Source organism: Antrostomus carolinensis, unplaced genomic scaffold (assembly GCF_000700745.2).
Source record: "Antrostomus carolinensis isolate BGI_N321 unplaced genomic scaffold, ASM70074v2 scaffold5930, whole genome shotgun sequence".
NCBI classification, from domain to species: Eukaryota; Metazoa; Chordata; class Aves; order Caprimulgiformes; family Caprimulgidae; genus Antrostomus; species Antrostomus carolinensis.
This window is the reverse complement of record NW_010286324.1, coordinates 14,368-38,108: the sequence shown is the minus strand read 5'-3', so window position 1 is coordinate 38,108 and position 23,741 is coordinate 14,368. Positions and strand designations below refer to the sequence as shown.

General features: G+C 43.4%; 1 protein-coding gene across 1 annotated transcript in view; it reads left to right on the top strand.

Moving 5' to 3' along the window:
- The first annotated feature begins 386 nt into the window (after positions 1–386).
- The window catches only part of PARP1 (poly(ADP-ribose) polymerase 1), a 31,170-nt gene continuing 7,815 nt past the window's right edge, over positions 387–23,741 (top strand). Inside the window, exons 1-14 of the mRNA XM_010163815.1 lie at positions 387–545; positions 1,411–1,529; positions 2,996–3,210; positions 8,672–8,768; positions 10,436–10,552; positions 11,527–11,703; positions 12,140–12,281; positions 13,884–14,024; positions 14,746–14,988; positions 16,011–16,079; positions 17,039–17,171; positions 18,595–18,790; positions 20,078–20,206; positions 23,694–23,741. The exon at positions 23,694–23,741 is cut by the window's right edge and continues 20 nt beyond it. Of these exons, the coding sequence (XP_010162117.1) occupies positions 389–545; positions 1,411–1,529; positions 2,996–3,210; positions 8,672–8,768; positions 10,436–10,552; positions 11,527–11,703; positions 12,140–12,281; positions 13,884–14,024; positions 14,746–14,988; positions 16,011–16,079; positions 17,039–17,171; positions 18,595–18,790; positions 20,078–20,206; positions 23,694–23,741 (1,983 nt within the window). The 5' untranslated portion in view covers positions 387–388. The remainder of the gene's footprint in view (positions 546–1,410; positions 1,530–2,995; positions 3,211–8,671; positions 8,769–10,435; positions 10,553–11,526; positions 11,704–12,139; positions 12,282–13,883; positions 14,025–14,745; positions 14,989–16,010; positions 16,080–17,038; positions 17,172–18,594; positions 18,791–20,077; positions 20,207–23,693) is intronic.

Here is a 23,741-nt window from a genome sequence, read left to right as displayed (position 1 = left end):
TTCTCATAGAGAAGAAACCTCTCCTTGTCTGCTCAGGGTTGGTACAGCCAAGCTGAGGCTATGACCTTTTTGTTTCGAGTAAAACAGATGGGCTAGCAGCAGGGTGCTGAACTGGTTAAGCTAGGTAAATAAATGCTCCTTCTACATCTGTCCCCTTTGGGACCTCTCTCCAGCAGCTTGTCTGTCATATTAGATTTTCTTCTTAGACTTTGTCCTAAATACTATCTATCTATTAAGTGATTTATTTTTTTTTCTTTTTTTGTTTCTTATTTATTTTGTCTACCCAGATATGGCTTTTTGTGTTTTGTTGGTTTTTTTTTTGTTTTTCCCCCTTGATTCTGTCTGAGTTGCTTCATCTTGGCCTAATGTACTTTCTTCTTAGTCGCCCATGTTTGATGGCAAAGTCCCTCACTGGCACCACTACAGCTGCTTCTGGAAGCGGGCTCGAATTGTGTCCCATGCAGACATTGATGGCTTCTCTGAGCTCCGGTGGGAAGATCAGGAGAAAATCAAAAAATCCATTGAAACTGGAGGCCCTGGAGGAGGTAAGCAGAGGTCTCCTGGTGTTTGGAGGTTCAGCTGGAACTGTGTTCCCTCTTCTCAAGCTGTTATTGAGGATATTTGATTGCTGTGTCCCTTCAACAAGAATTGTGGCATCTCTGCGCTCCAGGGCAGTATGATCCAGCAAGTTAAATCAACACAATCAACAAGGGAAAAAGCCAACTCAGTTGGCAGATGTATTGACAAATATTTCTTATTATGATGATGAATGTATTTTGTTTTCAGCAATCATTAACAAACACTGTTGTAGTGTGTTGTTTTACTGGTACCTTCACTGCAGCATATGGTTATGGTGGCTCTTGGAAATTGTTACACCACAAACTAGTGAGTCAGGGGGAGCAAGCGAGAAGGGCCTAAGTACAGACCAGACTAAACTCACTGTGTGTCTGTGTAAACCAAGGATGCTGGGCATTTTTGTATTGATGTCTGCCTGTTGAAATGTAGCAATACAAAAAATAAAATGAAACTGGCAGCTGGGAAGAGGAGTTCTGCTTTGAAGCAGAGCTATTTTTGATTCCTGTTACAGTCAGTTCTTCAGTAAGATCTCATTTTACACTGCTTTCAGGAAAGAAGTAAAAAAGGTCAGCTCTGGGCACTTTAGAAAGTCTTTTAAAGTAATTAAATAAGCAATCCTGTAAAATTGCTACTTGGCTGTTTAAAGAGCTCTTTCTGTTTTAAAAGTGCTTTTGAGCATGGACTGCTTATCTTGCTCTGTAGTCAAATTCTTAACAGAGGAGTTGCTGGAACACAGAGGTTTATTAATCCAAACTGCTAACAATCTGGGAAAGAAAATAAGAAAATGAGGGAATGCCTTTTAAAGCCACACTCTGTATTTGCTTTGTTCTCCAGGAAAAGGAGGAGAACAGGAAGGAGGTGGCAAGGCTGAGAAGAGCCTAACTGACTTTGCTGCAGAATATGCCAAGTCTAACAGAAGTACTTGCAAAGGCTGTGAACAGAAAATAGAAAAGGTAAAAAGCTTTTCTTAGTTCTCCATCTCTTGTCTTTTCTCCCACCAGCTCCAGTTCAAACAGTGACTTTTATAATTGCTTGCTGTCTGTCTTGCATATGGAAGGGACTTGCAGAGCTGCATTTCTCAGTCTGAGGAGCAGCTGCATCCTGGACGTTTGACAGTAAAGGCATCCCTCAGGTGTTGTAGCCTGGGCTTCAAACCTGCTGATGCTTCCTTTCACTTGGGTCTTAGAGCAGGCTAGAATGCCGCTTGCCAGCATTTCTGGCCAGAGAGCCAACCCTAACTGCAGCTTTTCCTGCTTGTTGCAGCACTGCAGAGGTGTTGACCTCTTTCTCCTCCTCAGACAGACCAGCTCTGTTTGTGTGTAATGTATCCAGGTTAACTCCATGAAAGCAGACAAAAAAGCAGTGCAGATAATTAACAATGCAGCCCTGTAGTTGAACATGTTGTGGTGCTCTGCTTTTAAAGACAGTTCGCAAAATTAAGTTGTGAGCCTCTGATAGATGTGAATAGACCTGTCTGTTGGATAAAGTTGGCAAGGGCCAAACGCCAGTGCTGGTATGCTTGTATCTGCAGAAACGTTGGTGACTGTTGTGTAGACGTTTCCTTGTTGGAGCATGAAGTATTGCAGTCTAAAAGCACCTAAAACAGCTACTTGTTGGGCATCTGAAATGTAATTTGCAGGAAGATGGGGTGAGATCAGGTTCTCCTCCCCCTCTACTCTGCCCTGGTGAGGCCACATCTGGAATATTGTGTCCAGTTCTGGGCCCCACAGTTCAAGAAGGACAGGGAACTGCTTGAGAGAGTGCAGCACAGAGCCACCAAGATGATTAAGGGAGTGGAGCATCTCCCTTCTGAGGAAAGGCTGAGGGAGCTGGGTCTCTTTAGCTTGGAGAAGAGGAGACTGAGGGGAGACCTAATTAATGTTTATAAATACGTTAAGGGCGAATGTCAGGAGGATGGAGCCAGGCTCTTCTCAGTGATGCCCAATGATAGGACAAGGGGCAGTGGGTGTAAGCTGGAACACAGGAGGTTCCACTTAAACTTGAGAAGGGACTTCTTTACTGTGAGGGTGACAGAGCACTGGGACAGGCTGCCCAGGGAGGTTGTGGAGTCTCCTTCTCTGGAGACATTCAAGACCCGCCTGGATGCCTTCCTGTGAGTTTTGCTTGTTCAAGCTTACTGGGAGTTGGAGTAAAGACTACAAGATTACTCGTTTTGAGTGTTTTTTGAACAGAAAACTACCTAAAAAAATTGATTTTTTTTTCAACCTAGAAAGAGTATTGAAAGAAGCAGAGGAAGTGTAGTGAAGGGCTTGAGCAAAAGTTGCAGGCTTTGATAGAGGAACTGTTGCTATTTTTACAGGAGTTTAGGAAGCATCATGTTGGTAAATTGCTAACATCCTGCTTTTTCCAGAATGGCATGGCCTAACAGTTGCTCTTGTGTCATTTTAATCTACCTCAGGGCCAGATCCGGATTTCCAAGAAGATGGTGCATCCTGAAAAGCCGCAGCTGGGAATGATAGATAACTGGTACCACCCAGACTGCTTTGTGAGCCGCCGAGCGGAGCTGGGCTTCCTCCCGGCATACGGGGCCAGCCAGCTTTTGGGCTTCAGTATCTTGAAAGCTGAAGATAAAGAAACTCTGAAGAAGCAGCTCCCGGCTACCAAGAGTGAAGGGTATGTGGGCAATGTAAGAAATTGCTTTGTTTAGAGGAGCCATTGCTTGCCTTCAAATACATCCATGGTAAATGTTTTGTGACATCTCTGTTAAAAGAATATTGGTCGTAGGAGGATTTGATCCTTCCTGTGACCTTAGGCCGATGACAGCAGACAAATTTCCCATCCCTGGGAGCATGCAGTCTGCTTGCCCCCTGTGACTGCCTTGAGAAAATGGGGGGACCAGCAGCTGTGACTTGGAGGACTGATGTAGGGCTTTCAGCCATAAAATAATGCATACTTAATACAAATGGATGCTGGGCTCTTCGCCTCCTTGTGTGATGCTGTTATCAGTTAGATGGTTTCTCTGCTTTAACCACTTGTTAGAGAATTGATTTGACATCTCTTATCTATGAGCTGCTGATCTGTGACAGGCACTGAATCTGATAATGGTGTTTATTGGCTCCATAGTGCTTACACTTGGATGCTTTTGTTTGCTAAATCTTTTATGGTACACCTGAAATTTCATTGCCTTGTGTTGAAATTTTTAGTGGAGCCTCTTGACAGAACTTGTACTGACAAAGAAAGCGCTTCCAGGTGACTGGCTAGCTTTGGTCAATCTTTCTCTGTTAATGAAGGCTTTTGTTACTTGTTTTTGAAGTGACTTTGCCTGGAGTCATGCTTCATAGCACAAGCCAGTGTTGCATTGTACCCATGGAGGAAGGAACATAAGGTGTTTCTAGGTCCTACAAATAGGAAAGATCTTATTGTTGTAAAACCTTGGGCTTCTCTGTGTACCTCGTAGACAGAATTCAGCTTTACTTTTGCAAGGATTCACCATGAAACTGTCCAGTGAGACTCATGTCATGTTTTGAGAAGCTGTAGCCATGTCAAATCTCTGCAGTCTTTGTCAGTATTGGTCCTTCAGGTGCATGGCTGACGGGCATGGCGTACTGTTCAGAGCCTTGTGTATATGTTGAATGTCATCCTTGGACACAGGTAACGGAGCAGAGCGTGTGTAAACTGAGCTGTGTGTTGTTAAGAGGCTGCAACTTCCATGCTTTATTCTTGGTTGGCAAGCAGTTGCTCCAGAAGCATTCAGCAGTGGTGGTGGGGGTATGGGGGGGCTCTGAGGAGGGTCCTGCAATGCTGCAGGAGTGGGTGCTCCAGCCAGAGCCCCATTCTGCACTCTTCACCTCACTCAGCTGAACTGCTGGAGCCTGAGATGAGCTGTCTGCATCTGCCCAGCAGCCTGTTGTCTTTCCACACAGGCATTTTACCTCTGTGTGTGTTGCAGGATGTAATTAGAAGTACGGTGTTCTAGTGCAGCTTTTGAAATAGTCCTTTGCTTTTTGTGCCAAGGTGCGTGTTTGCTTTGTCCTAGAACAGTGTGTGAGTTTAATAGTTATTTGTAGTTTTCTCCCATGTCTTCAGCAAAGCTCTAGAGATTTGACTGTGTAAGTGTTTCCCTTGTCTGCCCTGACTGCTTTTCTGGGCCATTTCTGGGTTGCTATGCAAAATATGAAGGCTTTGTAAAGATAGGCCACAGAGTAGTTTGCCAAGTCACTGTGTAAATAAAAGCCTAGAATTGCAGTGGAAAGAAGCTTAGACTGGTGATGTAGGGTAATGTGAACCAGGACCTCACGCCAGAAAAGCAGCAGGATGTCTCATCTTTCCTGCCTTCTAAGCACTGTGTGAACAAGCCCCTCAACCATGAAGGTGCTGGCTGGCTCTTACGCTCCGATAACCTGTCTTCTGCTGTTTGGGCTGCATGCTTGAGCCAAGGGTATTGAGGGTCAATTGGAAAAATAGTTGTCTGTCAAACAAACTGAATGAGTGAGAGTGTAAATAAACAGAATGAGTGGAGAGGTGTGGTGTGATTCCTACCTGGTGATTTTCTGACAAGAAAGCACAGAAGTTCTGGATAAGCCAAAAGAAAAACACCCCAGAAGCTTGAATGAGATGCACTTACCTCTGATAATTCATCTTGTGCATTCAGTCAGATAACAGAAATTAACAACAGAAATTACAGCATCTCAGGGAAATGATGTTACAGCATCTGCTACAGGTGAGACTCTAAAAATTGTCTTTAAAGATATTTCTAAATGTGCTGCTTCCAGATAATATCTTGACTCAGATGTCTCCTCAGTTCAGATGCAACACGTCCAAATTCATGTGCTGCTTCTGCATGTCTAGCCCATACTCTGAGGAGAAGCTCAAACTTTGGGACTGCACTGTCAGCCCTTTCTGTAAGGGTCACAGTGTGACCTGCCTGTTGCAGATGAGAGGCATGAGGTGCCAAGCAGGGCTATGAAGAATAGGTTGGAAAATCCCTTCCCTCTGAAGGACAAAAATGGGAAGGTTTCCTGCAAGGATCCTGGCTGCTTTCCTCAATCAGCTCTGGGTGAGACATGCTGACTCTCCCCTGGGCTACGGGCTGTCATGCCCGAGCACCAGCACTTTGCAGGCCTGGGGAAGGAGGATCTTGTGTCCTTGCCAGCAGCTTCGTTTACTGATGTAGGAAATGCAGTAGCAGCTTGCGAGCTCCCTTTGACTGTGCTTCATTGCTAGCATGTGTTTCGGCCTCCTGCTTCGAGCTGTAATACTTTCCTGTACTTTCTGCTTCGCTTGTTTGTGTGGAATTGCTGCCCAGGACGCAGCAAAGTGTCATTCTGGGGATGTCATGCAGCACCACATTAACTGCAGAGGTTGCCTGAGGCAGAAGGTAAATACTCAGGTCGGCAACAATCTGTCAGTGCTTTGGTGCTTTGCAGGGAGGAGGAGAAAAGGGGAGTTCTTGTTCCTCCTTGTGTCTATCCAGGGTTGTCCTGACTGTCCTTTCCACTTGTCATTTGCATTGTAGGGAGGGGAACATGTATGAGAAATAGAGAGTAGATGGTAAGGAAGGGCCAGGCTAGAGTGAGACAGTTCACCTCCCTCTTCATCTTCTTGAAAGCTGGAATAAATCTTGTAGTAATGTATCCTTGTGAGAAGAAGTGGTTTGTGTTGGCTGATAAGTACTAGTCCTTTTAAGCAAGCTGTTGGGTCATACCTGTTGAATGTGGGAAGACTGTCCTTTCCCCAGCAGGAGAAAGGGTGTACACAGTAGCACCCAGCTGCTGTCAGCAGCACACAGTGTTCGGACCCCAGGATGGAAATAAAATGACTGTGTGTGTCAGTAAGTTCATATTTTGTCAATTTTTCTAAAATTTGCTGTTTTGGAAAGATGTGAGATGAATTTGGCTTTGCCATTCCCTTTTCCAGGCTGTATAAAATGATGATTAGTGTTTGCTTTAAGCCTTGGGCATAGCCAGGGACAGAAGAGAAGTTGGTGACTGACAGCTTTATGCTTCTGCAGTCAGGATGATCCCTCCTGCTGGGCAGTTTGTTCAAGTGGCTGGAATAGGTACAGTAATCACTCTGTCGAGGAGAACAACCTGCTGTCCCCTTGGCTGAGGAGGAGTTGCCAAAAGTGTGAGTCTCTGCTGGAATTTGGATGCTTTCCCTGGGTCATGGGGCTTCTCAGCAGGGTGTTTGCCTTCCAGCAGTTGGTGTGCTGGCTTTGCTCCTTTCGGAGACTGGGAGACAAGTTACGGCGTAGGAGTGAGCGCTGGCTTGCTGGAGGCAGCCTGACTGTCAGCCTGCCGAGGGAGAGGCACCGCTGATACACAGCGTTTGGGCACCCATCCTAAAGACATACCTTATTGAGCCCTCTGGCTTGGAAAGGGGCAGCAGAGCACTTTGCACTCAAGCTGCTGTGTTTTTCCCAGATTATGTTGTGTGCCCATAACTCTGTTGAAACTTACAGAAGTGATTATCCTTGTGGCGGGGCTCAGTGAATGCTCTGGCCTTGCTTCTTGCAGGGGCTGAGGAGGAGAGGGGTATTGCTTGGCCTGGGGACTTGTGAAGGCATGGCTGTGTGTGTGTTGTCTCCAGTCCTGCCACACTGGTTCCTGCTTGCCTGATTCAGAAAACAACATGGAGTTTTCCTCAAGAAATGCAAGCAATTGCTGGTAGGGCAGTGTGCCTTACAGCATAGCCCTGGCTCGACTGGTGGGACCTTGCATGGGGACAGCTGAAAGATGGGCTCTTCTGCAAAACCAGCCCCTTAAAGACTTACAAAGTCCTCTGAATCATGGTTTGATCAGGGGTGCTCATAACAGGCTAGTGGTGGCCCCTAAAAGTGAAATTGGCCCAATTTTAGGGCCAGGACAGTTGATAGAACTTACAAGTCTCTCACATGTGAGTCTGGGAGAAGAGTACCTTTTGACATCCTCCTGCAGCTTTATAGATAAAAAGCTGTCCTACAGGGTTAGTCTTAATGGTAGCAAAGTACTAGAAAGTGAAGTGTTTAAACTTGTAAGTAGGAGAGCAATTGAAAATGTCAACTTTATGGCTTAACCATCAGCCACAGCTTATAAAGTTAAGACAGATGCTTGCTTAAAAAGAAACCTGGCTGATGTTTCAAAACAATAGCAGCTCTGTCAAAATGAAGTGTGAGATCCAGGCTGTGTTCTTGCGCTGCCTCAAGTTGCAGGCCCATCCTGCCTCAAGTGAGGCAAAATTTCCCTTTATTTCTTCACAAGGAAAACACACACTGATTTAATTTATTGATACTGATGTATTTTGAAGCCAGGCAGACCAAGGGGGTGACATGACTCCGGAAACATAAATGATATTTCTCTGATGTCTCTTGTCATTCTGAAGTCTGACAAAATCCCCTGTTTTTCATTTGTCTTCCTCTCCTTTCCAGTTTTTCTTGAGCAGCATTTTCTGTAACTTCTCCCTGCACAGCTCTGAGGCCCCAGCTAATAACAATAAATTTCTTCACACACAACTGCGCAGTAGTACATCACAAAACTGCTATCAGCCTGGGAGCACTTTGCAAGTAGAAACTTCCTCGTGTCTGATTTCAGAGACCTGACTTAATTTCAGTCTGAAGAGAAACTATCTGGGAAAGACCTAGTTTCACAGTGTGTTAGCTTATTAAAGTTACCACTTTTGGTGTCCTTTATTTCAATATGGACTGTGTAAGCTAAAAAATCAAGCTGTTGATTCAACTGAAAGACACTGTAGTCTTTTAACCTCCATTGCCTCACCTCCTCAGATTTGGAGAGGTATGCTTACATTCAGTGATTCTGGGGTATGCCTTTGGTGTAACTAATACAGGTGTAGAAGAATATGCCTGAAAATGTTGCAGTATTTCATGTGCTCTTCTGCGAGACCATATAGTTATCCTGTGGAAATGCTCTGAGTGTACTTGACCTGATTGAGGCGGCTCACGTTGCAGAGCCAAGTACATGTCTACAATCTAGCACTGGGGAATTTGAAAAATGGGTTTGCCTGCCAAAACGGAGGATATTCAAGCCTCTGCAGATACCAGCAGTCAGTAAACTGAGCTCTGGTAACTGCTGGCCAGGCATTTAAATAACTTCCTTTTGTGTGTGTGTGTGTGTGTTTTGTTTTTGTTTTTCTCTATTAGAAAGAGAAAAGGAGAAGAGGTAGATGGAAATGTGACTGCCAAAAAGAAACAGAAAAAAGAAAAAGAGAAAGAATCAAAGCAGGAAAAACAGCTGAAGGTGAGTTTTAGCTTATCACATCTGAAAAACTACCTCGTTAGAAGAGTGCAGTGTCAGGCACTAACTGAAGAACTGTGGCACCTAGAGAAGAGCTGTACCTCATGCCCCGACAGAGTTGCAGCACAACCGATCCTCGTGTCCTGGTGCAGGAGGTGCCTGTCACTGAGGCTTTGCTGAAGGCAATTCACACTGCTGATTTCTCCTGAAAGACAGGAAGGAAGTTCTCTAGGACTTATGCTTATTGGATTTAGATAGATTAGGTTAAATGTCTTTTCTCTCGGGGAGGCTGGTTCTGTAGTCCTTCCTGTATCATCTGGTTGTGGTGTCTGAAGCTCTGAGCCCAGGCACTGTTGTAGGAGAGCTTGGAAAACAATAAATAGCTCATTGGAAAAATTAAACAGAGGTAAGGGGTGGAACTAGATTAATGAGAAATCGTATCTTTCTCACCCTCTGGGGAGCTGTGTTTGTTTCTTGGGTACAAAGTGTGATAGATCACAGCTTTCTACCTTTCGCTTTCTGGAATATCATGGGAAGAATTCCCAATAGAGCATCAGAAATTTTGCATTTATTGAAAGTTTGGCATAGACACTTTCCAAGAATAAGTTAACAAACTGCTTTTGCTGCAGTTGAAGTCTTAATGGAACTGTAGAAAAATGGTGTGTCCTCCTTTGAACAGAAGTTTTATTTTTTGTTGTGTGGCAATACCTTCGTTTTCAACAGAACTTAACTGAGATGTTATCAAGGTTTTTCTGCTGTAATGCAGATGTTTAGGACAGATCAAGGCAATTTGTGGATCAGGGTTAACTTTGGGTTCACTAATTTTTTTAATTTTTTTTTTAACAGTGTTTCATCAAGCATGATCATTAACACTGAAAATTAAACTGTTTAACAGTCAACCAGTTCTTCCAGGGTAGACTTCATTTTTTGCTGTAGCTAGTGAGTAACATTCAGAAACTTGAGATATTTTTGGGTGCTTCTTTGCTGTCCAACCTTTTCACCTTTTGTAGAAAGGCACAAAAGAATGTGCAGGCTCCTCTGCAATGTTGTAGGTGGCTGATCTGGTAGAAATTCCTCTTATGCTTAGTGCCTTCAAAGAAAAACAGTGCTGATCAGCATTTCTGATTTTTAGTGCAAGCATCAGATGCAGCCACATCCCTGCTGTTGTTGGCATCAACTAGTTAGGTAATATTAGCAAAAGCTGTTGAGAGCTTGCTAAGGGTAGTGTGATAGAAATGTGGGTTCCACTCTACCCAAAAGCTAGCTGTCTTGCTAGTATCATAGTACCTTCTCGTGTGGGATAGTGCTGTAAGGGTTACTCCATGGCCTTTCTTCACACTTACATGACAGAGAAGCCTTGGTTTATACAGAATCCCTTAGAGATGTCCTTCTGCATGTAATCTTGAGGAGAGAATTTACTGAAGTCAGATGTGCTCATGTATTCATACTGAAATCTGAAGCATGTGGCTTTAAAGACATATTCTAGGTTTTGGGGTAAAATGTGCGACTCTCCTTTTTGAGAAAGCTACTGGTTCTTATGCTCTTCATCTCACAGGCTGTGTTTGAGATGCCATGGGCTTGCTAAAACCTTGTCCACATACTGCATTTTCAGGAGTGTTCTTAGAAAGCAATCAATTGCAAGTAACTTAGCTGCTGGGTTTTGTCAACAGGAGCAGACAGAGCTGATCTGGGGCATCAAGGATGAGCTGAGAAAGGTCTGCTCCACTAATGACCTGAAAGAGCTGCTGATCGCCAACAAGCAGGAAGTTCCTTCAGGGGAGAATGCCGTGAGTTGGTCTGTAGTTGCTTTGCATGTGTGCTGGGTCTTTGAATCAGTGAAGCTGACCCGAACAAATATTGCTGCAAGGTCCACAAGTCTGAAGCATATTCCTAACATAACACTTCAGAAAGAAATTCAGTGCAAAGCCCAGTCCTTTTGTCCCAGGACTGATGATATTGCTGTTACACTTGCTTGTGAAGGGCTGTGTGGTGGTGTGTGATGCTGAATTCAGAGCCTTAGTGATGTGCCTTTATTCTGCTGCGCCCAATCTGGTCCATGTTTGTTGTGGCTTTTGGTTTGGGGGGGTTTTTTGTTTTGTTGCTAGCTCTTCAAGAGCAGGTTAGTTAAGGCACTTCACATTGCCTCCCTCAACTGTTAAATGATGCAAAAAGAAGCAAAAACTGCACAAATTCTTTTCTGGCATCTCTTCTAAAAGCAGTCACTTCTCAATCTGTGCAACTTGTGAAAGTCTTCTCTCTTTCGGAGCCACGCATCACTAAGTATTTGTATTTATTAAGACTCTTTGTAAGGAGTGTGGGCTGGGATGTGGGAAGTGTCTAGACTCAAAATGGTCAAGAAGTACTCTCTAGGCAGGAAAACCAGGACATCTCTGAGCCTACATTCCCACCTACCTACTCACGTGCTCAGACGCAGTAGCTCATCTCTTCCACAGCTGTTCCGGCATAGCTGCCTGGTCAGGTGCTGTGTGGTAGGTATGCTCTCAAATCCGGACAGCAGAGACTGTGAGCAGATGTGATGTGACCAGGAAACTTTGTGTCATGTCTTTAAGGTATTGTAAATCAATCAGTGCTCGTTAGAGTCTTGGTTTATGTGCAGTGTATGCATGACAAGCACTGGAAACGTCAACGCCTGCGTGCCAGCAGCCTGACAGTTTTTTCCTGGTGCAGCACAGTGTAATGTAGCATGTGGGCTTCCAGCCTCCTTTTTCCATGACCTGTTTTGTATTCTTTGTTGCTTTAGATTTTGGACCGAGTAGCAGATGGGATGGCATTTGGAGCTCTGCTTCCCTGCGAGGAGTGTAAGGGGCAGTTTGTGTTCAAGAGTGACGCATATTACTGTTCAGGGGATATCACTGCCTGGACTAAGTGTGTTGCTAAAACACAGACTCCCAACAGGAAGGACTGGGTAATCCCGAAGGTGGGTGTTTACTGCAAATGTGATGATCTGAAGCACACTTCTTAACTGATGTTACCTCTTGTAAGGAGATTGAATTAGCAGCAGTTGGTGTTGGATGCCAGAGAGCAGAGTGTGCTGCAGTGCTGAGCAGCTGTGACAGTAGGGAAGTCCTGTCACAGCTGCATCCCTCGAGGAATAGGCAGCTTAAATCATATTTTTCCCAGTAACACTGGATTGAAAGAGATGTTGCTGGTTTGATTTGAAACTCATAATTTACCTTCTTCTAGCTTTGTTTTCTCAGTCAGCAAAGTGGGTATTTGTCTACCTTAGTATGAATGTCTTAGAAATCCTTTCCAAGATCTGCAGTAAATGCCAGCATCTGGTCAGTGCTCAGTTTAGCCTTTGAATCGTATAATAGCATTTGTTGGTTTTAAACTCTACTTATACTTCCCCACAGGAGTTTCGGGAAATTCCTTACCTGAAGAAATTCAAGTGTAAGAAGCAGGACAGGGTATTCCCTCCAGACGCTGCGACTGTGAACTCTGTGCCTCCTCCCTCCGCATCTGCTCCTTTGACAGAGACTGTGTCTGCACCCAGAGGTAAGCAGCTGGCTGGGAATGGGTCAGTGGAGTTCAGGATGGTGTAGAATGTCATTCCCAGTGAGACAAATATGCCACCCTGAGCAGGCATGCTGTTCTCCTGCCCCCAAGCAGGCAGAGCTGTCCTGGTAAAAAACAGCATAGCAGAGTCTCATGTGCCGCTTCTTCCTAGCGCAGGTAGGGAGTTGCCTGGGGACATGGACTTGAGGTCCTGGTTGTTTTCTAACAAATAATTTAGGGTATTTGTTGATAGTGAGGAGATTATGTGTTTGCAATGAATCGGAAACCTGAAGGGTGGAGTTGGAAAATGTCTCCCAAGGGAGACCTGCTGTGAAATGCATTTTTGCTTGGTTTCTTGGGGAGCATCCAGGGACCTCCATAATGCCAGATGTTCCATATCATGTTAGGTTTTTTGGTTTGGGTTTGGTTTTTGGTGTGGGGTTGGTTGTTTTGTTTGGGGTTTTTTAGGGTTTTTTTTTTTTTGGTTGTGCGTTTTTTTAAATACTCCCTTGGAATCTGGCTTTACTAATCACTGACTCCCCTTATGCAAAATAGATACACTGCCTGCAGCCCATAAACTGGCAAAAAGCTGGACTCCAGAAATTCCCTGCAGGCTGTTGTAATGAATTGCATGCTTCAGGGATGTAGCCTGTCCGCTAAGAGCTATGCCAACATCTTCCTTGTTCAGCCTTTTTAGTCTTGGCCATAGTTTTGGGAGCAGGGGGTTATTGTTACTTGATGAAAAGGGTGGGAGTAATTCTGTACAGCTGATTTTAGCCAGAACATGTTATTTTTAGCAATGAAGACAGGCACCCAGGTTGTGGTTCTGAAGGGCAAGTTGACTCCAGCTCCAGTGTGCCCTGAAAGTAAACTCTGAACGTTGACCAGAATTAAAACCAGATTACTTTGTTTGCTAGCAACCTAACTAATCTGAGCTCTGGGGAGAAGAGAAAACAAAACCCTCAGTTGATCAACCAGAGTTAATAGCATTTATCTTTAGCAGTGCAGGTACACTCTTAGACACTTGCCGTGTCCTGGACCCACCTGCATTGCACAGTGTTAACACAACGATGTGATAGAGCCTCAGATGGTTACCAGTTTGGTTACGAGTTTGCTCCTGACTTGTTAGGGGTTTGTATGATCCAACCTTGTACTGTCTATAAGATGAAGACTCAAATGTACTGTAATGTAGGAACACTGTTGCTTGAGAGACAGTCCTCTTTCTCTAGCCCCTCAAAAATGGTTTTGCTTTTGAAGAGGCAGGAATTTTCACGTTAATAGTGATTTTTCCCAATGCTGTCCAGGCATCAAAAGAAGAGGATAGCAGAGCACAAGCTCTAGTAGCATGATGCTGAAGCAGACTGATTTCTCTATATCCATCTTCCCTGTCTTCCTTCCCTTCTGTTTGTTGGGAGCTGCTGAAGTTTGTTGCCTTTCCTAGGTGAAGGGGAGTTTCCTCCCCCTTGCTTGGCGCAGGTCAGACCTGCTTGGACTCTTGTCTCCCTGTCCCGATTGTGAGGGATGCTGTCTGTTTGTGCTTGTTATTTGTCTGGGAGGCTCTGTGCCTGTTGCTAACATGCTGTGTTATTTCCGAACCCCTAGACAAACCGCTGACCAACATGAAGATCCTGTCTCTTGGAAAGCTCTCAAAGAACAAGGAGGAGGTGAAGAGCATTGTGGAGGAGCTGGGAGGAAAGATGACGACAACAGCTAACAAGGCGACCCTGTGCATCAGCACAAAGAGTGAGCAGCCGTGCCTTGGTTACTGGTAGCACTGGTAACAGAGCTGAACGGATTACAGAGGGCACGTGTCCTCGGAGCTGTCTGGGGATCAGTGTTTGGATTAGGGGGAGTGCTTTGTTTGTGCACAAGGCCTTAGTGTGCTTGGAAAAGTAAAGCCAGATGTGTGCTGTTTGCGTTTTATTTACCTGGCACGTTAACCCTGCAGGTTGTGCCGTAAGGCTCTGTTGGGTCTGCAGCAGCTGGGGCTTGGGTTTGTATGCAGAACATGGTGGTGTGTGACCCAGCCTTGTTGGGATGAAAGGTGCTGGGGTCTATGTCCATGCTTGCCTTGGAGAAGCTGTAGAGCTGACTGTGGGCGCCTGAGGTCAGTTGTTTTCTCTGCTGGTAGCATAGGGTCTGCTCTTGCTCCCTGTTGGAGTAAAGGTGCAAACTGGCTGCTGAGGTTGGAGACCTGCTCCCACCTGCTAGGAGGTCCAAGAGGGACCGTATAGCCCTGACCCAGATCTGGGAAGGGGAGAAATGGACCAGCCAGATAAAGCATGACCTGCAGCTTTGAGCTGATGGGGATTTTGTTCTTCAAAGCACATGGTGAATAAAAAATGTGGTGGAATTGTGTTTCTACAAAGTGTTACGGAGACCTGAATCATGGCCAGAGGGAGGGGCTAAAGTCTGAAACCTCACTGATGCTTTTTCTCTCTGTTTTTCCACTCTGCCTCTGCAGAGGATGTGGAGAAAATGAGCAAGAAGATGGAAGAAGTGAAGGAGGCCAAAGTCCGTGTTGTCTCAGAGGAGTTTCTTCAGGATGTGAAATCCTCTAGCAAGGACTTCCAGGAGCTTGTGTCTCTCCATGCGCTTTCACCTTGGGGTGCAGAGGTGAAAATGGAGCATGAGAAAATGGCTGTGGATGGGAAGTGCAGCAAGCCCTCAAGTATGAAGAGTGCGGGGAAGGTCAAAGAAGAACAAGGTGAAGAACAAAGCAGTTCTTTATCTACAGCCCTGTTCAATTCTGTGCATACACAAAGCAAACCTGAGAACAGTCTATCCTTGCCCTTTCCTTGAATTCTCTGGCCTTTTTCTCATAATAAATTTAAGTAATGACACCTCAGGGCAAGACTAGCTTTAAGTAAATATGAGGCTGTCTCCTGAGCTGGCTCTTGTTTCCCCTAGTTTAGTGTTGCTTCAGAGATCTTCTGTGCTGTATGTGCCCAGGTTCCCTGACATCGGTCCAGACTCTTCCTCATGACACCTCAGCTACTCTGCCAGTTTGGATCAGTGTTGCAGCTCCAAGGAGGTGCTGGAGCACCAAGATGTGACAAACACAACTGCAACCCCCAAGAGGTTTTAGCAAGTGAGAAAACACTGGGGTGCAAAGCAATGGATCTTTGTTCTACTTGATTTAGAACATAACATTTTTTTTTTAATGGAGGAGGAAAGACACCAGCACCAGTGGCATTCCTCACGAATGTCATCGAGAGCTTGCATTATTTATGCTGGACAGTGAACAAAACCATCAGATCTGCTCACCTGTCTTTAGAACTCATTCTTCTCCATGTCCTCCAAAGCATAGGTTTCTGTCATATGATTGGGTATGTTATTGCCAGACTGTCTCACAGCAGTAGCATCTTCAGGGGACCTGAACACCCCCAATGCTTTGTGAGTTTTTTATATCCCACTTAAACACAACCACAAATGTAGCTTTTATCTGCTATGCAGGTGAAAAAAATTATATGGCCCACCTCTTGTGACCAGAAGGAAAGAGAGAGACTCAGAGGAGATCTTATTTTTTATTTAATTGGTGGGGTGGGGGCTGTGAATTGTCTGTTAAAGCCAGGTAAAAAAAGCCATTGAAGTCATTGTGCTCATATACTGGGAATCTGATCTGAAATCTCCTTAGGGTGATAATTATGCAAATTGATAATTCAAATGTCGATTCAAGTCAGACTATGTTACCTGCCTAGGAAAAAAATTAACTCTCTCTCACTGCAGGACCTAGCAAGTCTGAAAAGAAAATGAAGCTAACAGTTAAGGGTGGAGCGGCAGTAGATCCTGATTCTGGTGAGTGATAACAGTGGCTGCGCCTGCACCACACACAGTCTTCAGGATGTGTGATTGTTTGCAAAAAGGTTTTATGTGAAAGGATAAGTGTTACATAAAAAGAGCATGATTTTTTTAAACCCTTTCTTCTTGCTGTCAAAGGAAGGCTATTGATTGATGTCTGAAGCTGGATATTCCAGGATTTTCTAGTGCAGTTTTCAGGACCACTTAAGCTAACTCAGGTACCTTGTTGAGCATCTGTCAGTGGAGTGAATAAAGGCCCAGCCAGCAGAGGCCACAGGTCTGGCATGTGCATCTGCCTCTGGGCTCTTTGGGCAGCTGCTGATGCTACTCTCCAAACCTGTGGTGCACAAACATTGTGCATAGAATGGTTTGGGTTGGAAGGGACCTTAAAAATCATCCAGTTCCAACCCCCCTGCCATCAGCAGGGACACCTTCCACTAGACCAGGTTGCTCAAAGCCTCATCCAGCCTGGCCTTAAACACTTCCAGGGAGGGGGCATCCACAGCTTCTCTGGGCAACCTGTTCCAGTGTCTGACCACCCTCACAGGAAAGAATTTCTTCCTAATATCTAATCTAAATCTATGTTTTTGCAGTTTGAGCCATTCATTGTTCTGAGAATTCCTACTGAATTCAAGGCCAGCCTTTGGGTTTGGGTTGTTTTTTTTTTTTTTTAATACTAGACTTTAGATGGTCCTTTATCAAAAGGTTTTATGTTTGTTTTTTTTTTTTTCTCCCTCTAGTTAAGATTGATGGTCACTTCAGTGTATCTAAATGTGTGTGCTCACAGTTTATTAAAAAGAGAACGTGCTTCAAGTAGTTTTGAATGAGGTCACTGTTTTTGCAGGACTTGCGTTAAGAGTCATGGTACTTCATGAAAAATTTGAGTGAGCACAAATGCAGGAAGGAGACCTAAAATGGTAACCTCTTCTGTGTTTTAATTTGTTTCTTCTCTGTAGGTTTGGAAGATTCTGCTCATGTCTTTGAAAAAGGTGGAAAGATTTTCAGTGCAACCCTGGGCCTAGTAGATATTGTGAAAGGAACAAATTCATATTATAAACTGCAGCTGCTAGAGGATGACAGAGAGAACAGGTAAATTTAATTTTCCCTAGAAATACTTGTGTTCACTTTTTTCCAATAAATACTGGATTTTTAGCATCTGCAAAAGCCAAGTATGAGTAAAATGTCGTTGTGGGGCGATATGGATAGGTATATTTATTTATTTAAAATAAATTTTAAAAAAACCACCACAAAAGACACACCCAAAAAAAGTCCCCCAGAACTACAAAACAACATGACAGTAAACCACCCATGGAGAGATCTCTGCTCTGCGTGGAGACGTTTCTTTGTGGTGTTGACAAAACCTAAGTTGGGAGGTGAGTAAGTTTGCGGAATTGCACCTGGTAGTGTTCATTCCTACATCCTGGGATAAGCAAGGCACATACAGTTGGTGTCTTTAGGACTGGGTTAATTGATTAATAGGAGGGTCACAGTGCTCTGTGACTGGCTGCCCTTGAAAATACAGAAACAGAATTTGGTGGAGGTTCCTCTGTTCTAATATCAAGACCCCACACATACAGTCAGCGATGTTGGAAATCTTTTCTAATTGTAGAGCTGTAACCTTGGGAAACAAAACCAGATTCTGGCTATTCTGCCACGGAATTGTGTGCTCTGTGGCTTAACAAAATGCACTGGAATGGTCTGGGAACAATCATGTTGAGCTTTGTGGTCTCATCAGACGCATGGCAGAGCTGTCCTGGAGCTGCATTACTGAATAGATAGAGATATTGAGAGAGTTGTTTAAAATGAAGCTGCCACCCCCAAGCCCGTAGGGAATGCACGGAAATCCAGGGGAGCTAATGGCTGTCAGCAACGACCCCGCTTCAGCTCTGGATTTATTGCATTTTACCATGTTCATAATAAGCTTTTGTTGCTGGCTTTTGTATGGGGGGTTTGTATCTGCATCTGGGATTCAGTACGTGGAGAACCTCGGTGCCTGCATTTCTTGCCTGACATATTGGAAAGATTGATTGATTGTATCTCTATAAATACTACAGAAGCTCGCCAAAGGGTGGTGTCAGTAATACAAATACTTGAGTTATTTCTGGTTTCTCTGAAAATCTGAATTCTAGGGCTTGAGGCTTAAAGATTCATTGTGTTTGTTTTCAAATATATGACCCCAATAGTCTGAAGATTTGTATTTATGAAGCATTAAGACTAAAGAGATGTTAACCTCTCTATTCCTTCTGTGCACACATTAATCATCAGGGCTATAGGTCTGGTGTGCAGAGATCTGGGCATTTTTTCATACCAGTCCTTGGGCATATGCTCTGTGGTGGCTCTTCTGTTGCTCTCCTGCAGTTGCTAATAGAGATTATCTTCCACAAAATTAATGGTATGCAAATGGCTGATTTGCATGCAGTTGCATGGTTGTTGCAGGATCAGTTTCGTTTGCACTGAGATCTAGATCCAGAGTATCTCAGGTCTGTTCTTTTCTCACTTTTCACTTCTCTAGATACTGGGTGTTCAGATCTTGGGGTCGCGTGGGCACTGTAATTGGGAGTAACAAGCTGGAGCAGATGCCATCAAAAGAAGACGCCGTTGAACATTTCCTGAATTTATATGAAGAGAAAACTGGCAATTCTTGGCATTCAAAGAACTTCACTAAATATCCCAAAAAATTCTACCCTCTGGAAATAGATTATGGACAGGTAACTCTGAAATGTCCCTGGTACCAGGTGGAGCATTGCTCAGCTGCTTTCCTCTAGCTGTTCTGTTCTGTGCTCACTGGTGGATCACTTCGACTTAACAAACCTGAGGAATGAAGTGCAGGTGGAACTCTTGCATCTTCTTTGTGCTACAGAAAGAGAGCTGTAGGTCAATGAGTGCCATGCATTAAAATAGATGGGTTGGGAAACGAAGTAGTTCTCCATTGTCAAGTCTGAAGTCCCCTTAGTGCTCTTTCCTGATTACTCTGTAATTTTAAGGATATTAATTTGAACTTAATTCAACAGTCATTTCACATACCTCCTGAAACACTATTTTTTCAAAAATTTAAAATAGATACTTCTCCTCTGTCTTTTGCATCTAAAATCCTCCCAAAAGCTGAAGCAAATCCTATGCAGTGTTCTGCTTGGTGCACATATTGAGCAGGCTGAGAAAGAGAAATTATTCGTTGCCAGTAAGATTTGGCTATTTAGACAGCTAAGCTAAATAAGAATTATCTTCCTTCTGCCCAGCAGAGGTTTATATGTTTATTTAAAGGCATACCAGTAACTTAAAGTATTTTCAGATGAAATAGTTGAATGCTGTTAATAGCTACAAAGATACCAGTGAACCTACTTTCAAGTTTATTGCATTTTTCTGTGGACAAATTACTGGATGTCATCTTCCAGTGTGATGTACTTGGTGTGTAGCTTTATTTCTGGAAATTTGAATATTGCAGTGGAAAAGTATCTGTTACAATGCAACGTGCAGTGATATTCTGAAGCATCTGGCAGATACTTTATTAGTGCAGTGCTCTTTCCATGAAAGCATCTAGATGGGATTGTGGCTAATTGGTGATTCCTGTACTCATCTGTGACAGTTTTTATGACAAAAACTTAGTGAAACTAGTTACTACATCTCTATTTTGTCATAAAAGCAACAAAGTAAACAGTCATTTTTTCACATCAGGGTCTCTATGCAGCAGAAAGTTTGCAGAAAAAGTAATCATACTGTTGCTTGAGGTGAAGCAGAGGTGCACACACAGTGCCTCTTCCCATAATTCGGTTTTACAGTGCCACCTCTGAAATAATGTCTGCCAAATTACTGAATAGGTAGATTTTTCAATGAAATTTGTTCCATAGTGTCAGAGAAATGTCCCACACTCCCCATGAACTTTAGCCTAGTCATAGTATGCATACACTAAATTGTTTTTGAGTTGTTACCATAGCAGCCAACCTGTTACTTTTATCTTTTGTGATTTTGCTAATTCTGATACTATTTTTACCTCCGAGGATGAAGAAGCTGTCAGGAAACTGACAGTGGGTGCTGGGACTAAGTCAAAACTTGCTAAGCCAATCCAAGACCTTATTAAGATGATCTTTGATGTGGAGAGCATGAAGAAAGCGATGGTGGAATTTGAGGTGACCACACACATTCATGTTTCTCACTTCTAACTCTCTCTCTTTACATCATACTTGGACAGCCAGAAGCAAGTCCTTCACAATCCAGGGTGCATCATACTTCCCAGAAGTCAGTGTGAATTTTAAATCAGCCTTAAAATTAGGGCAAGAGTCTGTCTAGAATTTGCCAAGCAGCGGAAGTAGTAACTTAGTTATATGTGTGCAGCTCTTGAAATGTGGGTGCATTCTTTGTTCTTGTGGGGAATGTCTGTAGCAGCATCTTCAACTTAACAGGCCTATGAGAAACTCATCTGCCAGTCCTGGGATCAGTAGCTATTGTATGGTTTTTTCCCAGTGACACATGCATCTTGACTACTGTTGGCTGAATGCTCTTAAAATATTCACATACCTGATTTGGTAGTGATGTGAGGCAGGAGGCACTTCTTTTTTTTTGTAAGCAGTGAGCCACATTTGCAGGGGGAGGCAGCACTATCACTAATTTAGGTAGCAAATGAATATGCATCTCAGACTTGAGAAATGCTGCATACATGCACTAATGACGTGCCTTGACAAAGTCTGGATCCTCTTCTGAACCGGGGGCAAACTCAACGTTGTGTTTCATTTGTTCTAATGATACCCTGTTTTCATCCATTCTTCTTTCCTCCATGCTTCTTGATCCATGCTTCTAACAAGCTTTCAGAGTGGTCTGTTAGTACCCTTTTTCTCTCCTTGCCTGGAAACAGTTTTTCCGGTGTTCAGAGATCCTGCAGTTTGTTCAAATGCAGCCATTTAAACTGGGTTAATTCTAAATAACAAGTTTCTGTTTTCTTCAGCCAGCTTAGTTATCCTGCTCTAAGAAAGGCTTCATACTTATGCAGCTGTTGTTTGCTCTCTGTATCAGTATTTTGTGTGTCTGCTTTTCAGAACAGGCTTTGCACCATTTCATACAGCTTAACTGAAAGCTTTCAGATGGCTTCCCCAACATTTTGTAGTACCTTAGGTTAATGGTGTTCTCCTGGATCTTCAGTGATACTTTACATCAAAGTCTTCTAAAATATTAATAGTTCTTTGTAACTGGAACTGGCTAAAGAATCTGAACTGATCATCATCTGATGTCTTCTGGCTTTGTAGAACTCTGTTAAAACTATGTTAATTCACACCAGCTGCAGATCTGTAGGAGACCTGGGAGTCCAGATGGGCCTGTCTTCCTATTGGATTTATCTTCCTGTACTGTTGCTGCCAAACAGCTGTTTTGCATTAGTGGAAATAATGTTTTTTCTAGTTAGAGGTTTCTATGCATCCTCTAAAAACAGCTGCTTGGTTCCTTTAATGAGGCTGATCTCATGTATTTCATTCCATCCAGGCACTCTCACTCTGCCAGAACTGCAGCAAATTCTTAGTCTTTCTGTTACATGACGATAGATTTATCTGATGTGTTTCTCTTCCTGCTTCTAATTTAGCTTTCAAGAGTTTTACCTCACCAAGCATACAGAGGTTTATTACAATTATCTGTGTCATTGTCTTACATGAAAAGACTAGTTGGAGGGCTGAGTCTACTCTAGTGCTGTGTCCTCTCCTGCCTGGGTGGAAGGCAAAATATCTCCTTCGCCTCTCATGACAACCTTGGTGCACACATCTGTGACATGGAGATAGTTCTTTGTTACCCTCAGTGCATCTGGCAGTAATTGCAGTGCTGTTCTTTTAGACCCAACCCCTTGGCTGCTGTGCTCTTTTGATCACAGAATCACAGAATTGCCTTGATTGGAAAAGACGTTTAAGATCATCAGGTCCAATCATTAACCCAACACTGACAAGTCCCCAACTAAACCATGTCCCTCAGCACTATGTCTACACCACTCTTAAATACCTCCAGGGATGGGGACTCCACAGCACTTCACTGGGCAACCCTTTTGAATACCTGCTAACCCTTTCAGTAAAGAAATTCTTCCTGAAATGATGCATCTAATGATAAAGCTTTGGATGCAGTTTAGCTTTATATTGGTTCTGTTCACCTCCCGTGGCTCCTAGGAGACACAAACTCCAGCCCTTTGTCTGGATGTGGGCTCTGTAAGAGATATGTTACTCAGCTGCATTGTTGGGTGTGTTAGCTAAGTGTTAGTGTTTGTTAGTGCTTATATGTGTTAGTTTATATGTTTATATAACTTACAGTTAGTTTAGGTGTATGCAGCTATTCTGCACATCCAGGTTAAATGCCCTATTTTACCTTTACATGTCTTTCATGAGTTTTCAGCTAATAATTAAACAATACAGATGGATGGTACTCAACAAGGAAGCATTGGCCCCAAAAGTTTGTGAGCTACAAATCTATTGCAAGTTGTTTTGCATTAGGTTATTAATCTTGGCTTTGTGACTCTTGTGTCCCCACGACGTTATCAGTTTTGAAGCCTGTCTTCTCTCTTGCAGTCTATCTTGGCTTTTCTTAAGGTCTGGCTTTATGCATGCTTAGCTGCAGCTAAAGGTGAAAGTTCTAAGCCCAGTACAGGGTGGAAATCTCCATACAGTAACATTTCAGGGCTTTCACACCAGTCTGTAGCTTGGAAGAGCCTTCTGAGCTCAGCTTGTAGAGAGCATAAAGCTGGGTTTCCTAGCTCCACAGTGAATAAATAATGTGCAACTTACCCAGACAGTGCGTGATACACATGATTTCATAGGATCTTCTGTCCTTGGGCTGAATCTTAAACCCATAAACTTAAGTAAAAGCCAGTTCAACCCACAGGGTGTATGGTGAGTATTGTCAAGACTCCTGTCCTGGTTTTGCAGGGTGTATGCATGATCTTTGTAAAAGACTCCACTGGACTTGGCTTCTGTTGGACATTTTTGCAATCAGATGGTTAATATGCATAGTTAATATGCAAGGATTTAATGTAAATCCGAAACTCTCCCAAGATCCATCAATACACAAACAAAAGCAACATATAGATTAAATCAATGGATAAATTCAGACAACCAAGACATCACTTTTAGCTTAGTTGCTTTTTTTGGTTCGTTTTCCATTAATGAATATGAAGTCTCTTAGAACCTCTTTGCGTTTGAGCCTTGGTAATTGTAAAGTTGGAAAAAGGTGTCTAGGTTGTACCTAGAGACATGATGATCTTATGATCAAGAATTATTAAATTCAATTTGCTTCTTTGCCAGCCTGAAGTGTATGGTTACTGAAGTGATTTGAGGAATCCATCTGACACCGGGTCACTATTAAATTTGTAGCCAGATCTGTACTACCCTATTGTTGTGCTGCCCTAGCATGCGTGCTTAGTTTCCTGTTGTAGTATTATTCCATTGTTTATAGGATGTCTTCTCAGTAGCTTGAACTGTCCTTCTGACATCATACCTTGATCCACAGAGATTAATAACCAAGTCTGAAATGTTTGTTCTTCATGTGGTCAGTTCTACCAGGATGGAGATATTTGTTCCCTAGAAACCAGAGAGGGAATACTGCAATGGTTTCAGTGTAGTGAAATCCTGTTTTAATTGTTTAAATCTTCATCAGATTGACCTGCAGAAGATGCCATTGGGAAAACTGAGCAAGCGACAGATT